This window comes from Ips typographus, linkage group LG3 (assembly GCF_016097725.1).
Source record: "Ips typographus isolate SLU linkage group LG3, UJ_Ityp_2.0, whole genome shotgun sequence".
Lineage (NCBI taxonomy): Eukaryota > Metazoa > Arthropoda > Insecta > Coleoptera > Curculionidae > Ips > Ips typographus.
Window position 1 is genome coordinate 297,089 of NC_138424.1, and position 17,697 is coordinate 314,785.

The 17,697-nt window shown below is 35.9% G+C and overlaps 2 protein-coding genes and 1 long non-coding RNA gene across 6 annotated transcripts; 1 reads left to right on the forward strand and 2 right to left on the reverse strand.

The window, feature by feature from the left end:
* Positions 1-347: 347 nt before the first annotated feature.
* On the reverse strand, positions 348-14,124 carry Atx2 (Ataxin 2). Of its 3 annotated transcripts, none has more exons than XM_081976829.1 (15): positions 13,685-14,124; positions 11,058-11,182; positions 10,795-10,988; positions 10,448-10,733; positions 10,286-10,387; positions 9,722-9,925; positions 9,479-9,633; positions 7,200-7,508; positions 6,803-7,137; positions 6,540-6,710; positions 6,286-6,485; positions 6,002-6,228; positions 5,841-5,945; positions 5,607-5,729; positions 348-5,068 (listed from the first exon to the last, which is right to left on the reverse strand). In XM_081976829.1, exons 1-15 carry the CDS (start codon positions 13,717-13,719, stop codon positions 4,940-4,942), a joined length of 2,700 nt encoding a protein of 899 aa, XP_081832955.1. In that variant the 5' UTR covers positions 13,720-14,124; the 3' UTR covers positions 348-4,939. The 3 variants fall into 3 exon arrangements, with proteins under 3 accessions (XP_081832955.1, XP_081832956.1, XP_081832954.1); XM_081976830.1 differs by having other exon boundaries at positions 348-5,052; positions 6,540-6,713; XM_081976828.1 differs by having other exon boundaries at positions 6,540-6,713.
* Positions 8,302-16,763, forward strand: LOC145727303 (uncharacterized). 2 transcript variants are annotated; one of them, XM_081976849.1, is made up of 2 exons: positions 8,302-8,439; positions 15,638-16,763. In XM_081976849.1, the coding sequence occupies exon 2, from the start codon at positions 15,644-15,646 to the stop codon at positions 16,697-16,699; it is 1,056 nt and encodes a 351-aa protein (XP_081832975.1). In that variant the 5' UTR covers positions 8,302-8,439; positions 15,638-15,643; the 3' UTR covers positions 16,700-16,763. The 2 variants fall into 2 exon arrangements, with proteins under 2 accessions (XP_081832975.1, XP_081832974.1); XM_081976848.1 differs by lacking the exon at positions 8,302-8,439 and adding an exon at positions 15,005-15,278.
* LOC145727315 (uncharacterized) lies at positions 15,308-17,560 on the reverse strand. Its single transcript, XR_014177855.1, has 2 exons — positions 17,302-17,560; positions 15,308-15,970 (listed from the first exon to the last, which is right to left on the reverse strand). It is a non-coding gene; the product is annotated as an uncharacterized LOC145727315 (long non-coding RNA).
* Between the last annotated feature and the right edge of the window lie 137 nt (positions 17,561-17,697).

Here is a 17,697-nt window from a genome sequence, read left to right on the forward strand (position 1 = left end):
GAATCAAGGACCTAGTTTGGATATATCGAATTTGGCATCTGTGTAGTGGGTTTAATAACTCGCTTTGTTTAGTTGTTAATACCATCAAAAGCAGTTGACCATGAAAATTTTTACAAAAAATTAGCACAATATCCCAAAACTTTATAATGTTATGTACCAGATTCATAAGCCTGTTTATGTATCATAATAAGTAATAAAAAAGTGCAGGTACTTACATGTCTAAACTTCTTCTAGCCTATTGGCCACTAAACTTCCTTATGTTTTGTTTTTCTTAAAAGACACCTGCCAACTCTTCTAACGGAATAGGAATGCAAACAACAACAACTACTGAAATAAAACTGAACCAATTTACAAATAAAATTTCAGTAGTTTTATTTGTAACAAAAAAACTTTGAAAAAGTTTTCTTATTTTTTTTCTGGTCTGCACCGTTTCAGAAATAAAGAAATATATACCTGAAACGGTACAAGCTAAAATCCGACAGTGGATTTTATTTGAAAATCAAAGGGTTTCAGGCAATTTCGAAACAAAAACCATTAAGTTGGTTTTCTCACAAAAATGTTAACAGTTAACAAACCCTTTATGGCGCCGGTTAACAAAAATTGGGTGCCCGAAATGACAAAAAAAAACATCGTTTACCTGGTAATTAGAAGAGATACAGGGTGTAGGTTTGGATTGCGCTCGCCTGCTGTTTTTTATTGCATTGAACCCCACCACCCTGTATAACTAAGGCACCTATACGTCTTTGCGCAAATGGTTTTAGAATAATGACGTGGACAGTTTGCGAACAGGACAAAACACCAAATTATAACGTCCGTTACTTCTCTCTGTCTCCTGCTCAACATAATTTCTACAAGACAACGGTCCAGTAGACAAAAAAATAGTGATACCTAAATCTAGTTTACAAAAACTTACATGATAAACCTAAATTGTCGTTAATAATTTTGGTTGCCACTAGCTGTAGTAACGAAAAGTATTAACGACAACAACACAGAAAAGAACAACTGAAAGATGAGTAACAAAAAAAATGCAATAACAAAAATATATCTATCTAAAAAAAAAGTAGGAACTCAACACTGTTCACTGTAAACGTGTGGTTAATAAAGAACTCTGGATAAAAAGTAATGAAAAGAAGCCCAACATGTTTTCTTTATGTAGATGGACGTTATTATTAAAAAAACATTGACGTTAAAAACTTACAAAAAACGTCAATTTATATCCGAAAACCGTTTAAAATAATAGTTTTTTCGGTTTTGTTCCTGGGCTTACTACTACTCAACCAAACATTTTTAAAACCCAGTTTGCTTTTTTATTTTTTTTGTTTTTTTTTTAAATTTTTTTGTTAACATACAGATGAGTTTAAGTATTGTAAAAATAAGGACACCTCTGACCCATTTTTTTGCTTACTCTAAATATCTAAATGAATTATTTTAGTTATATTAAATAAGTTTAAGTAATAGAAAGTATAGTATATATTAGACTATACTATAGTTTCTATTACATACTGTTCTCGCGGAGTGAGTTTACCCGTGCGTCACGAAGGCTACGTCATTTATAATCATATGAATCAAATCAAGTTTTCGTCAACAAACCTGTTGTGTTCATATTATAGAAAAGGGCGTGTCTAAAGCTTCGTCACGTTTAAAATTTTGCGTGTATTGTCAGTCAGAAAGTAGAGATCTTTGGCTTAAAATTTGCACTAAAATAATCTTATACCAAAGCAAATCAAAAATATCTTGACCGAAATAACATTTTTTATTTATGAGAAGTCTCCCTTTGGATCATAGAATTCCGTCTAAATTTGAAACCTGATTTATTTACGAAAATCGCAGAGATGTATCACCAATATGTAGTATTTCTTTAATTTTAAGCTCTTGATTTAGGTTCTGGATGGTTACATGTTTCTCTAAAATAAATACAACAAATTAAAAATTTAATAAGACATTCTGAGTGATGCTGTAGTATCTCATATCTCATTTTCAGGTTGCAATCGACTAATTTTATTTTAAACCCGCTGGAAAACATTTTAGACGCTTATTTTATTTTTTCTATGACTTTCTTATTAATATGTTTGAAGAAATTTGTATGAAAAATCTATAATGCAACCCAAAAATCTCAGTCTCTGGAAACAATGAAATGTTAATAGATGTTTCTTACAAAAATAGATATATTTTACTATTATTAACATACTATCGTTGTACATATCATATAATGTATTTCAAACATCCATTTTAATGCTTTCAGATAAATCAGTGGTTTTGACGCGTCGATAACGTCTCGATTTAGGTTTTCTAGGTGAGGAAATCATAACATTACTTGCTTGCTTTTCCCGAATCGAATAAACAGTTTTGCGGGAAATTTTCAAAGCAGCTACAACCTTCTAGTATCAAAAAAAGTACATCAGTAAGAATATGTAAGGTCTTAAAATTTCTTATTTTCTCCCTCCTTAACAGATGATAAAGCTTCTAAAGGTCCTCCATTAGTTTTTTCAAATTCAAAATATTCACAAAAGTTAAGAATTAACTGCTGGGCTTGTCTGTAGAGAATGTTTCCAGGCATTTTCTAAAAAAATATTGTAATAGTAAGTAATTCCGAATTTAGGAAAAACCAAATGGCTAAATAAAAATCATAATAGACACTCCCACTTTTTTTTCAAAACAGGTTAGTAATTGTGCCAATTTTGGTTAGGTCGTGACAGCCGACATAAAAAAAATAAAAATATTAATAATAATATTATGAAAGTACTTACAGAATGTTAAAAGCGTAGAAACAATAGCTCTTAAAAGAACTGTGGTGGTGTGGTAAATAGAAAACTTTATAAAGGATTAACAACACAAAGAAACGGAAAAGAATTAATAGTAAACAAATCAAATAAATTTCGATGGTTGTCAAACTGACAATGACTAAAATAGAAGCGCTAATCAGTAAATGTTTTTTTTGGAAGACATTCACTTAGATATTTACCCTTTCTGAAAGTGAACATTAGACAAGGATGAAGTCAATAATGCATGTCTACTTCTAGATCACAGGGGGATGACGCACGTGTAAACTCAGACCGCGAGAACAGTATATATTATATACAGGTGTGGTAAATCCAAAAGCGACCATAGGAAAACCGTGTAACGGACATAGAAACGTAGGTAATTGCATGCGCGGGAGAAAGACAGAAAACGAAAAGAATATCAAGTAGGCCATATTTTTAACGCGCTGTTGCCAAACGCCGTAAGTATTCAATACCCTCGACAAACTTACTTACGGCGTTTGGCAACAGCGCGCTAAAAATATGGCCTACTTGATATTTTTTTCGTTTTCTGTCTTTCTCCCGCGCATGCAATTACCTACGTTTCTCTGTCCGTTACACGGTTTTCCTATGGTCGCTTTTCAATTTACCACACCTGTATGTAATAGAAAAAAAAAAAGAAATATTATAGTCTAATAAATGGACTTGAGGTTTTCTTCATAAAAATCATTGAGGTCCAAGTACTTAGTAGAGCTGTAGAGTTTACTTGGGATTGATGGAACAAGTCAACTGTCATTTGTTATTTTAGAAACGTTAAAACATCATATCGCTGCACCCGCAGAAGAGTGACGTAACTGCAAAATTTTCAACAGTTGAGTTAAGCCTAACATTAATCTTCAAAAACTTAAATATCGTAAAATAATGAGGAAAGTGTCACATATCAAAAAAAAAAATATTAAGAACAAATAATTAAATCCCACTTTCGTTCTTTAGTTCTCCTGAAAAATTACGTCAGTATTCTGCCGGAGCAACGATATAGCGTCTCCTTTAGTTTCCGAGATTTGAGCGTAGGATAATCAGCAAAATCTGAGAAACTACGAAATATTTTCCAAATCCTTTTTACATTACGTGTTTTCAACCTTACTTTTACGTTACCACTCTCTTATGGCCATATTCACCAAATTATTATCAAACTATGATAATAATAGTAGCAAATATACAGGGTGTTCCACCGGGAACTACCGCGGTCAATATTTCCAAAACTACCAAACTTTAGAATTATTTGCATTGGTGCCTCTATATCTAAAATATTTGTACATTTGAGGTACCAGAAGTTGTTACCAACTTCACTATTTTGACCATCCTGTATATTATTACACTTTTTGTCTATACCTACGATGGTACCATAAAAGTGAAATTACGAGTATTTTAGATGTGGAAGCCTCAACGCAAAAATACTAATTCCTGAAATTTTTACAGTTTTCGAAACATCGTTTGCGATAGATCCCGGTGGGGCACCCTGTATAGTATGTACTGCTATAATATTATATTCCTATCTTGGAAAACACTATTTTTGACCAAATCTACATATCAATGATCCTGAATATTGACAACTGGGGAAAAAGCTGTAAAATCAAGTATTACTTGTTTTCCTGGACTCTTTTGACACCCACAAATATCATGGAATCCAGAAAAAAATTATCCTGTCTACTATACTATTGTTATTGTTGTGGCGAAACCCACCAAGCCTCTGTTATCCATATTGTGTAATAAAAAACCAGAATGACACTGGAAAAAATCAAAAACTGACACAGATAAACAGTGTTGAGTTAAAAAAGTTGAAATACATTTACTTAACTTAATTGTTTAACATACCAAACTATCATCTTTTTTAGAAGTCTTTAATATATGTGTGTTCTTAAAACTTCTAAAAAGGTTGCTAAACTGATAAGTTGTTAATTGATTCTGAATCAATTAGACTTAGAATCAATTAACAACTTGATTTTTAACCGTAAACAATCAAAAATATTTTAGTTAGTTTCTTATATAACTAACTAAAATATTTTTGAGAAGAGGCAAATTCCCACAAATCGCAGACTGACTGAATAAAAAAATAAACGAAGAGAAACAGTCGAACGGGATTTTGCCACCGCCTAGAATGAAACCTACCACAGTAGGAACCTTACTTATGCTAAATAAAATTAAATTTCTCTATGGATACCTCCAGGCCATCCTTCCACCGATCTGTTCAGCGTTAAGGGTTGGGGCCGTGGGGGTTGCCGGCCTGCGAAGGGTGTTGATGCTGCACCAGCACCTGAAAACGTAAATTGCTTTTTCACACATTGGCTCACTTGTTCGCTTCGCTTTATGCTTGTTTGTACAGTTTGAAATAAGTGACAGGTATTTAAAATGATCGTGTGGAGTATCTTCAGTTTATCTAGAAAAGAGGTTAACACAAAACTTTTGACTTAATCCAAAACTGTCAAATTTACCAATACAACCAATGTAACTTTTATGGTGTCAATGTTTGTTTCTCAAAATTTAAGTATTTCAAACTATGTCAATGTCACAAGTTTTGTCTGTGTGAGCTGCCTGATCATGAAGCTCATTATTACTTTTACAAGAGCTTTGACCATTAATAGCAACGGTACCAGACAGTTTTTCTTAATGACATTTTCTTCAGAAATCAGCTAGTTTCTATATGATTGATACCTTTTTGTCTCTCAACTAGCCTTCAAAATCTCAATATAGCAAAAGTCATTATTACCACTTAGATTCTACAACATAAATGTAGTCCCAGATACACTTATTTCAAACTGTACAAGTTATTGACGTATAAATCAAAACTCGAAACAGTCAAAAACTCACCTGAACATGTTGAGGAGGTCCGGGAGGTGGTGCTTGCTGCAGGTAGGAAACGTTTGACAACATGTGATGCTGAGGAAGACAGAACACTGTCGGTATTTGTTGAGCAGCCTGTTGCGGTGGTACCTAGAAAATTGAAAACCATTATTGGTAAAAAAAATCATAGTTGTAATCGTTGATAACACTTTGACCGGTGATATTCATCAAAATGTTATACCAGCGTGAATTTGAACTTACTTGATAACCCTGCGGCGGACCTTGCTGTTGCTGTACTGCGGCAGGATTGTACTGCGCTTGGGCTGGAGTAGGTGTACCGCTCGGTTGAGGAGGTAAATACGGAATCTGTAAATAAATGTTTTAGAAACTGTTCTTCGTTTAGAGTGAAGATCGGGTATTACTTGAGCAGGACCAGTTCCAGCGTCGTACATTCGAATCGTAGCAGCAGCGGCATGCATTGCAGCCACAGTAGCGGGTTGATAAGCTGCCTGATTCATACCATGCGCGGCTGGCCCAGGATTGAAGATGTATTGAGGAATGGGGGCAGGGGCCAGCAGTGGCTGACCAGTCACGGCAGCAGCGTGCTGCATTTGCGATGCCATCTCTGCACGCATTTGATTCATAGGTACTGGAATAAACAGTAGCATTAATAATCAAAGCAAAAAAAGTACAAAAAATAACTTACGCTTTCTCATCCTGTTAGGCTGTGGCGGCGGTTGGGGTTGATAAGAAGGCTGAGGCTGGCTGAACGCCATGTAATGATGCATCGGCATCATTGCAACGGACATAGGAGGGCCTCCAGGTCCGCTCACTGTAGTGATGTAAGGACTGTGAGATGGTGTTTGCGGTGTATGCGGCCTACTAGCCGACGGGGTACTAGGAGACCTGCACGGAGATTCTGTCAAATTAAGACTCCAAAACAAGTTGCCGTTAACTAACCTAGGCTGAAACGGCTTAGCAGTAGGGTTGAGAACAAACTCCTTTGCGTTCGGATTTAATTTTGATTTAGCGACCGTGTTTTGCAGTTTTTCGTTTTCGGTGCTTGGTGGACTTTGAGCAGGGCTTGGTTGTTTCTGCGAACCAGACGACGACTGACTCTGATCTTGACTGCTGCTGAAACAAATTTTTGTTAATTTTAATTATTACAATAACAAAACAAATTGTTGAATATGAAGAACAAAAAGACAAAACAATATTCCTACCTATTCACCGAGCTCAGATTACTGCTACTACCACTGGGTGAAGTTCCAGTGCTATGTCCTTGAGCCGGCGGCCCCATCTGATTAACAACTGGAGCAGTTTCGGGTACTTGCATATTCCCGGGATTCTGGTGTGGCATTCCTTGCTGCACTACGTGGGGCGGCGCTCCTGGTGGTAAAGCGGGAGCAGCGTGGGCAGCCCCCATCGGAGCAAGATTAAATTCCTGCGAAAAATTTTGCAACTCCTTGATGTATTCAGGATTGGGAAGCGGCTGCGGCGGTGGCGGCTGTTGTTGCCTAGACCCCGGTTGCATTTGATGTGCCTGTGGAGGCTGCTCCTGTTTCAATTTATTATATAAATTTAACATTTACGAACTTAAGAGATTTAGTTTAACCGTACCTGCTTTACTTCCTGATAAGCTACTGGAGGCGGAGGACCTTGAGGATGGCCTGGAGGCATTCCTTGCGGACCGTTATCTTGAATTTGTTGTTGAAACTGCTGCTGGTGGCGTTGTTGACGTTGTTGCGGTCCCGATTTGATTTCGCCGTTCATTTGCGGTTTGCCGTGAGGCGGGCCAGTGTGCGGCACCCCATGAGGTCCTCCCGTTCTCATAATCGGTCCTGTTTGCACTGGGTACTGGTGAGGAGGAGTATGGGAGTTACGCCGGTGCGGCGGGTTCATCGGTAACTGGACATGTTGATGCATTGGCTGAAATTCAATGTTAATTATTATTTTTCAAGCCTGAAAATGTAACATTGAATACTAAAAAAATAAAACCCATTGAAAGTTTAGATTTTTTAAGGAAACATGGAATACACAACTGGAGATAATTTTTTAGAGAAGTTCTTTGACTGTTTTAGTTTATTTGTGTATAAAAACGTACCTTGTTTTAAGTCTTACATTTATTAATACTTAATATTAAGCAATTCAAAAAAAAGTACCCTTACGGAGGTAAATCTACAGCAAAAATTAGTGTGGTTCCCGTAACACTTTCTCGAAAACATCCTTTTACTGCCGACATTGAAACTAACTGTATTAACCTACTTCATTAAGCAGTTTTTAATTTTCTATTGCTAAATATCTAATAAATTCGAAAATGTATAATGATGTTTTTAGTGCAGAAAACATGACCAATTTTTAAGGTTTTCACGTCACAAAAGAATAAGTTCGTCACTTGATAGGTAGTCACAAGATATATTTCAGGCAAAACCAACAAAAATATGATAATCCAAACTACTTGCAGTTGAGTCAATTGTAAACTTATCAGACGAAACTTTGATCTCAATAAGCTGCACAAAACAATGCCAAACAAAATTAGATAACAAAATCAATACATTTTGAACTTTTTGTCCATGAGTTTTTCACAAAATAAACTACAAATTGGACTTTTGAAAACCTTGAAGTTTTCAACTGTAAACGTTCACTACGCTTTTATATTACAATGATACCACTTGAAATACTTCAAAAAGTATTCAGATGCATCACTTACCGGCATATACACAACAGGGTCCATTTTATCGTTGTTTCTACACGAAGGTTATTACAGAACTGAATGATAGACACAGCGTACCTCACCCTTAGAATATCGCCCTTTTCTAACTATTTATGACTTCAGTTCGCAAATTTTACGACAGTTCAGGTAAGAAAATTTTACTAAAAATCATCTTTGACCTACTTTAAGCAAAAACGCATAGGCATAATTTCGCAAACGCAACATTCCGAAGATACAGAGGGTCCAAATTTTATTTTATGTTTTAGTTTTTTCTATACAGCTCCTACAGTTTTTCAGATATTGAGCTCCAATTTGGAACAATTAAATTCTTGGTGTTTTCCGTACGCCACTGATAATCTATCCACAGAATCCGAATTCATTGTTCAATGTAGAATATGCCACACTAATTGACAAAATTATTGCATCACCTATACTTTTTCGAATACATAATTTTTTCCTAGGTAAGCTTGTAAATTAGGTAACCATAGTAAGTCTGTAAAAAAGTCTGTACAAATAATTAATAACTCCATGTATAGAATCACAAGATATAAATCAGGTGTGTGGTATCATGTTTATAAAACCAACAAAAGTAAGGGAATCCAAACTACTTTCAGTTGAGTCAATTGTTTATCTTAGGATAAACTTGATTTAGTCATACTCTCAATCAGCTGCCCAAAACAAACCAAACGGTTAGCATATTAATCTTAAAACATAATAAATTAGATAATAAAATCAACAAATTTTGAACTATTTGCCCTTGAGTTGTTCACAAAGTAAACTATTTAAATTAAAGGCAGTGCAACTTTATAAAGACAATAAAATTAAGAAGTGCATACAATGATTAGAGATTATAAACTTGTAACCTCCAAAAGTATTAAGATGCATCACTTACCGGCATATTATGCGGCATATACATAAGAGGGTACATTTTCACGTTGTTTCTACACGAAGTTCACTACACAACTGAATGAGTGTCTGTACTGAATTCAGACAACAGACAGAGTACCGCCCCTCACCCCTACACCCACAACATTCAGTTCGCAAATTTTATGACCGACAGGTAAGAAAATTTTACTAAAAACGACCGTTTTGGTTTTTAAAGACGCCGCCGTTACGCTACGTGCAAAACCATTTTTGCATCAACTCACCCCTTTCGAATCTATTTTGTTTAAACCACGCAACTTACCACAGACCGTGGATGATTGGGAGCCGGTATATTTGGTTGTTGTTGTTGAACCGGCGGAGGCACTGACGTGTGTATGTGAGCGGGCGGGGTCACGTGTTGTTGCACCGGTTGAGCCACTTGAGGCGGATGAGGCTGTTGAGGAGGGGTGTGCGTACCTAAGAAATTGTTGTATAAATGACTTAAGAAATTAATGAAAAATAACAGTGCCAAAAAGGCTTTTTTACAGTTAAAAAGGTTACTTACTGTTTACCGGTACAGGATGAGCATTGTTTTGATGAGCTTGATGCTGATGATTGTGCTGCGGTGGCGGATATTGGACCGGCGGTTTCGTGTCCTTAGGCGAGGGTGAATTCTGATTGCTAGAACCACCGCTAGACGGCGGAGGAGTACTACGAACTAATTTGCCGTTGTTCTGACCCTTTCTCTTGGCCGGTGGAATGTATTTACCTATCGAGAAAACCGCACAATGGACCAAAACCGTTAAAACTTTTCTTGGAATTTCCTACTTGGAACTTTAAGCAATTATGACTTATACAATGGGAAATTCAGATTTTAAAATTTTAACCGCGGGAGCAGAACCTATAGGTGACAACGCCCAAAAATCAATAATCTTGACTAAAGAACAGTTATTTTCCACCCTGTATAGTATAATAATTCTACAGCATTGAAAACAAAGTGCCTCACATCACAGAATTCCCTTTACTCCTTCTGTAAATATGATGTTTGAAAGACCAAAAATCTTTTGTAACTGATATTCGATTTCTTCTACTTTTGGTGGTGAAAATTATATTTAGAATAAAAACCTACCATTAGACTCTTGTTGCTGCGATGGTCGTATAACAGCTGCATACGCAGTTTCTTCATCCCCATTTTCCAGCTCTATTCTGGCTCTATACATTGGTTGGTTTTCTACAAAGGCAAACACTATTTCATAACGCTCATTTTGCAGAAGCGGAGAGCTAAACAAACCAATTTCATTTGCTATTTGTTCCGCTTTGGCTTGGGCCTCCCTATAATCCGGACTGTCGCTCGTTTGCAAAGCAACTGTATATCCGCGCAATGAATGATCAAAAGTGGATTGCACCCCGTAGTCCTGCTCGTTTTTGCGAAACATGTCCTGCACATCCCAACCGTTCGAAGCTTCTAATTCTAGACTTAAACTATCGTTGCCGTTCATCTGGCCGGCATCCCAAGGTTCCAGTTCCTTTTCCTCGTTTTTGTTGCCGTTAAGTCGCGAGGAGATTGCCGTATCAGTCTGGAGAAAAAAGTACCAAACTGCCGAAACAGTACAACTAACCAAACAAATCTCAACGAACCTGAAAGGTATCCTTGATAGGATAGTCCAGATCGACGTTACGAAACGTCATACTCAAAATATCACAAGACTTAAAAATTAATTTGTCCCTATGCGTTTCTGTCAGTAGGCGGGAGTCGGGACTGTCGGGATTCTCCACTTTGGCCACGACCTCCAAAACCACTTCGAAATTTTGGGAAAACGTTTTAAACACACCTGAAAATGGGTGCAAAAAAACTCTGGTGACCTCACCAACATGACTGGATCAATTTGATTAATTAATACCTTCCCATACTTGTCCAGAGGCCGTGGTGATTCTAGCAATGTTACCTACTTGGGCAGTGGCTGAGTGCATAAAAGCAGGATTGCTGTACACTCCTTCTGTTCCGAGAGATCTCTGTCTCTGGGCCCTAAATTAAATTAAAAATTTTGTATAATTCCATTTTTCTTTAAACCTTTTTAGGTGATTTTTTTACTGCTTTAAGCAAATAATCAGTGATTGGTTGGGGTGATCTGCATCATTTGTTTTGATTTTGGACATGGTTTGTGATAAAGACCTTTTGTTATGACAATGCTGCAGATGACGTGTCAGGACAAAACAACCCTTAGCAAGCTCTGTTTGCATTTATCAATATTTACAAAACTAATGAGTAACTAAGATAAGTGAAACTTTATCAAGAATGTCATGAAAAAACGATTTAACAAATTGCTGTCCCTTTAATAGTAAATAAACTGCTCCTCAAAATAGATGGGACAGCAAAATGTTTGCACTTTTTTCAGGTACTGTTTCTTCAAATTGATTCAAACTGTGTAATCTTGCAAATTCCGCTTTCTTCTGCAAAATGTCTTACAATGACCCCATTTTTAAATTTTTGCAATAAATTTTGTAAATGGTCTTCTCTTTTGACGTCCCATTTTTTTTATAAGCAGTTTAGGACCCCATTAGTCCAAGGGTCAACAATAGGTATTAAAATAGCAAGTTTGCAAATTTCCCAGAGACAGATCGTAAAACAGTCGGCTTGTTGGAATAAGATATAATTCGGCAAAGGTACAAAGAATTAGTGCCGGACTTGATAACATAAGCTAGAGTTAGTTTAAAACGTACCGTTGTAAATGGCACAATATCATTTAAAGGGTCACGTGACCTCCTTTTAAGGTGCAAACGGTCGGTGAAGGAGCTAAATCCGGCACTGCAAAGAATTACCAAAAACCCAGACAGAAATTTATGAAGGGTTCATGGTAAAGTTTATGAAGGAAGGATATAAGAACTGATAGGCAACATTCATGAGGCACACTTCAAAGCTAAATTTTTGGGAAAAACAGCAATAAACCACCTTTCTTCAAAACCATAAAACTCCAGGTCAACTTTAGAAAATAATGGGAAGCAATTTAACTAAAATGCTCAAACCAGGTGTAAACAGTTTTGCAAAATGCCCTTGGTTTACCAAATGTTGGAAAATAATGAATGTTTTATCAAAAAAAATTACAATTATGCCTTTTTGCATACAAAAATACCTTGAAAATGCTTCTATTATTGCTCAAAATGCCTCATAGTGATAATGCCTTAAAACTGCATCATATTGCCTTGAAATACATACCTCAAAATGCCTTTAAATTATACACATTTGTGGCATTCTTAAATTTACTTATAAGGCTCCTGGCATTGAGACAATGATAAACCTTAATGAAATATCCTCTTAAAATTATTTTTGGTCATGTGACAGTTTTTAGTTTAGATTAATGAAATAGGATGCCTGCTTTTACATTTTGTACATGACATTTTGACCCTTGTCAAAATGTTATAAGAATTAATAATTCACTAAAAATGACTTCCTCAGGTTACCTGATTGTTTTGTTACCCAAAAGCTTAAAATTGATTTTTTAAAAGTCACGTGACAGTTTTTAGGTTATGTTTGAAATTTTTTTTTAAAAATTATAGGTAGATAAGAAAAGAGAGTTATTGCAAATGCTCTATACACAGATAAAGCTAATTTTTGTCACATTCATGTGTCTCTGTGTGCCAAAATGGACGTTTTTGATAGTTGACAGACTTCCTGACAAAGGGGTCACATGGCCAATTATTGAATGACATCACATGATTTTCAAGTGGATAGAACTTTAGCGGATTCAAGGATCCGGATGTGTATGTGGTCAATGTCTATGGCATTGATTTGCAATAGTTCTTTCTTATCACATCTCTTTTATGTATAAGTTTGCAATTTCCATACTTGTCAAGATGAATCATGTGATTTTTGAAAAAATTTTCAGCACAGCTTGAGATGCAAAAATTCCTTTTGATTAGACAAACAAACAATACTACTTTTTACAATTTAATTTAGACCATATAGTTTCTTTCCAGGTTTCTTTGTGTGCTCCTTAACTCCTAACTGTTTATTTTGCACTTGAATTCTTATTTAGGCCCAAAATAATTGTATATATTGTATGTTATTGATGAACCATTATAGCCTAGTTGAAAAATACTGTCTGTTGATCAGTTCTGCTTATTTTACTGCTGAAATTATTACAATAATTCACATTATCTCATGACTGTCAAATAGCAAAAGTTTTCCTCCACCAACTTAGTGAGTAAAGATATTAAATACTCACACATAGGTAATAGGTACATTATTGTATCTAGTAAATGTGCAGTTTTAATTTTTCAGGTTGATGGAAAGTTAATTTAAAGAGTGAGTAATAACAGAGGTTCATTTGTGTTATTTGGAATATGGAGACTTTGGAAATAGGTGACAGTAAAGCAAGATTTTAGAATGTTTACCATTAGATATTTGGAGTTTTGATTGCAATTCTATTCTCACTGTCAAAATCAACACAAAAATACACTGAACCCAAATTGTACATTGACAACATAACTTAAACATTCTCCATGATGATGGAAGAAAAAAACATCTTACCTGACAGAGCCTCCCCTAGTTTTCCTTTTGTTCATGTCACCGCTACCGTGTACGGTATCCCGATTTCTCGTAGGCACCGGAATTTTGACAATTTTTCTGTTCGCCGTCCCAAAAAACACACAAATTCAAAGAGGCTATGCCGAACGTGTGCGATTTTTTAAAAAACAGTAAAGTCAAAATACAAACGAGCCTTGAGGCCGCAAAATCAAAATGGCTTGTATTTGGGGGAAACGGCGTGACGTAACTCGAGCCTTTTCTTACGTCTGGCGTGGGGCCGGAAGCGGACAACCGCTCTAATAAACCCTCCGAATGCCGGGTTTCGACTTTGTAATGGAGAATTTGGCTGAAAACACGCGAAAATTGTAATAAAACGTTCAACAAACTGGATTTCCGACCAGTTACTGGCGGAAGTGCTGTCACACTGCCTGACAGACAACAGAGGACATTAGTGACTTTTGTTTGACGATCGCGGTGCTGCGCACTGCAACTTACTATGATGCCGTTTTTTTCTTATTTTACCATAACATTATACTATTACACAAAAATTACAAAAAAAAATAAAATTTACCTGCATTAGTTTATTATTGAGATTTATGATGACTATCCAAGTAGTGGAAACTGTCCAAAATGGAGGCGTTAGTTTTATATTTTTACAACCAACGCCATTTTGTAATCACTTTATGTCCACCCTAAAATTGGATCTAAACGTAATCAGGACAAACTAAAAACTGGCTTAATGCATTAAAAATAAAATGTAAACCTAAAACTTTATAAAAAAACAAAAAAAGAGGAACAATTAAACAAACTGGCACTTTAATTGGAAATTACAGAAACTAGTAAAAATTCAAAAGTCAAAGCCTACTTATTAAGTTAACCGAGTTGACGTAAAAGTCAAAATGCCACTCGATTACAGTTTGACGGATTGTGTGTTTTGTTTTATGATACTCTAGCAGCATTAATTTAGATTCAAGGTGTTAGATTGAACACTAATTGTTTGCTTAAAGCTTTATCAAAAATTCAGATTCGTTAAGTTCGGCTGTAAGCTCTTTCTGCCTCAAGCTGCAAATGACGAGCTTGTCACGTGACCACTTGCCCTTAATGCAACCGGAATCACGTGATTAACTGTCATTGGTTGGTATGATAATTTTGATTTATTCGTCTGGATGACGCAATAAAGGTTTTTTTTTTAATTTACTTCTTTTTTCGTAAGTAAACAAAAAGGTATTTATTGTATAAGTTGCGTAATGCTACTTTTCTTCAAAACCCAAAATTCACTGGTGAAAAACTAAAACTTCAGCAGTCGATGCCCATGTTGGCAACGTCGCGCCATTCTGATCGGTCATTGGCCATCAAGCCGAAGCGGTTCGTCTTATTTCTTTTTCGATTTGTGGCGGCAAAATAAAACAACTCGGAAAAATCGATGAAAATCGACATGCGTACAATCCAGCAGCTTCAAAAACGGCGGATTTTCCGAGCGGACGCGATTTTTGCCCTCGAAATATTTCGTTTTTGAGAGTTCAGCAACCTGTGGCGTATTTGTTTTTCATCGGCGCGCTTTTTTATACAAAAAACTACAAAGTGACCAATAAAATAGGTAAAACCACACACTAATAATGCAAAAAATACTGTTTTTGGCTTTCTTATTCACGCTTCAATGGTTTAGCATATGGTACAGATAAATAAAAAATTACTTATTACAAGGAAATAAGCGGGAATAAGTGAAAGGAAATTGTAGTTTCTGCAAGATGTCGTTGTATTATTAAGCAAAAGACCTACAGAGTGATATAAAACTAAGGTTTTTCTACTAATTAGAAAGTTGATTTTAATTGTTCATGAATCACACAATTCCTTATAGTTACAAGTTTTTTTAAGTATCTCAAATCCATTATTAAAGCCAGTTAAAACTAAAAAAAACAATACAACTTTTTATGTAGTTCAAATTTCTAATTGCAGGTCAGAATGCCAAAAACAAGCTCAGACACATCCAAAACCCCAGCTAAGCACAATTTCAATGACCTAGACCAAGATTTAATAGAGTTTGACCGTTTTTGCCAAGGATTAGACTTGGACGTCGAGAAACGCGTCAAACTGCTACAGCAAATATTTTCGAAAATCCCTCAAAAAACCGGACAATCATCCACCATTTTGTACTGGTCTGCGTCCATCTTGGTCGCCATTTTGTTGTTTACTCTAGCCTGGAAAAATTGGGATTACTTCTCGTGGAGAATAACCGCATTGACCAGAATGTTGATGTTTCAAATTTTGCCATATTTCGACTGGAGATACCTGAAACATGAACCATGTCTGGTACCAAAGTTTTTCCAAAAGAAAAATAATAATGAAGTACTGGAGGAACCGTTCAACTGCGATTTGTGCGAAACTTTTATAGACTTTGAGGATTTCTTTGTGGATCACGACGCCACAGATGTGATACGTCAATATTTAGAGGTTGACCACCCTGTTATTGTTTCTGGGGCTATTGAACACTGGACCACTAGTTCTCCTGAAGAACTCCTCAGTCTTCTGTTAGACCGTAAGGAGTTTGCCAATTCAGTTCCATGCAACTTCTTCAGCAACTTCCACAACCCCAAAAAATCGCCAGGAGCTAGTTTGAAGGAGATTTTTACTAAAAAACACAACTTTGACAGTTTTTTCCTACACTTTCAAAATTGCGACCTGGAGGCTATGAAGATTCTGCGCAATTTCACCTACAGACCTTGGGCGGTACCGGAAGAAATTGCTCCTGTAACCTACAATTGGCTGATTTGGAACCGGAAGTACAATCCGGTCAAATATAAGAAACTGGAACTGATTGAAAAGTACGCCCTTATCGGTCAAATGTTTGGCAGTACTCAACTGAAATTGGTACCGAGGAAGAATTGCAAAGATAAGTGCGATGTTATCGAAGGCGTTTTACCTTCCGGGTATATTTTGATGTTCACCAGTTTGTGGGATATTGAGTATTTGCCGCGGGGAAGTACCGATAACATGGCTGTAATGTTGGAAATTCAGTAGTTTTGTTAGTGTTTTAAACTTTGATTGTTGTCTAATAAATGTTAGTGTTCACTGTGCAGATAAATGATGTTTTAATTGGGGATAATTTAGAAACTCAATTCAAAATTTAAATTTGTGTCCTGCTGAGCAAATCAAATATGGCACAAGCCGGCAACTCTGCAAAAGATTGACGTTTGACAATTTGACATTTCAATTCAACATTCATTCAACCATAAATTGGTTTTTATTTCTTATTTTTTTATTGAATTTAGTGTTGTTTATGCTTTAAAATAAATGTTTTTTGTTATATTGTGTCTAGAGTTAAAATAGTGATAGTTGGTTGGATTAACATCTTTTTTAAGCTTTTTTAGAAGAAAATAAAAACTCCCTTTGGAAGGATGTTAATTTAAGGTAGGTTGTTCTGTAAATGTAAGTATTTAAAAGTAACTAAACGTTAACGCATGAAAGTAGATTTCAACATTATAAGGTTATATGTGTAGCATTTCATAAGTCTTAACACACTGGGTATAGTTTGTGATTGGTGAAGAAAAGCTGCTTTTCCTTGGCCAATTACAAACTAGGAATAGTGCTGAGATTTACGTAACTACTTCTCATGGACTTACCATAATTTGCTATTTAACTATTTAAAGTGCTTGATTAAAGTTTTGAAGATGATTGCCATGTCAAATCACACTGGTCTTTACTGTCATTTGTCGAGTTACTCGACATTGCCATATAGCCGGTATCCTCAAAAAACATATGCTTTGTTATTGCGGCCAGTGGTGACTTTACGAACTACAAGTAGCCACAACAAACGTAAAACCTAACCGCATTCGGTCGTAACAAGGAAAAACGGATTTGTGCCGAACTTGACCCACTACAAACTACCTGAACAGTCGACGTAATCGACGAACATCTTAATGGTGCTACCAGTACCAAGACAATTCCAAATATCATTGCATAATGTTCGTGTGTGTGTGTTTGCCCATACACTTTCACTTTCCTAATTTTTCATCACC

Excerpts from the sequence above, each read along its gene's own strand:
- Atx2 (XM_081976828.1), bottom strand. The coding sequence starts at position 13,719 with ATGAACAAAAGGAAAACTAGGGGAGGCTCTGTCAG. Across the intron at positions 7,138-7,199 it reads CTTATCAGGAAGTAAAGCAG|GAGCAGCCTCCACAGGCACA; the intron begins GTACGGTTAAAC and ends AAATTGAAACAG. Across the intron at positions 5,946-6,001 it reads CTGGAACTGGTCCTGCTCAA|ATTCCGTATTTACCTCCTCA; the intron begins GTAATACCCGAT and ends ATTTATTTACAG.
- LOC145727303 (XM_081976849.1), top strand. The coding sequence starts at position 15,644 with ATGCCAAAAACAAGCTCAGACACATCCAAAACCCCAGCTAAGCACAAT.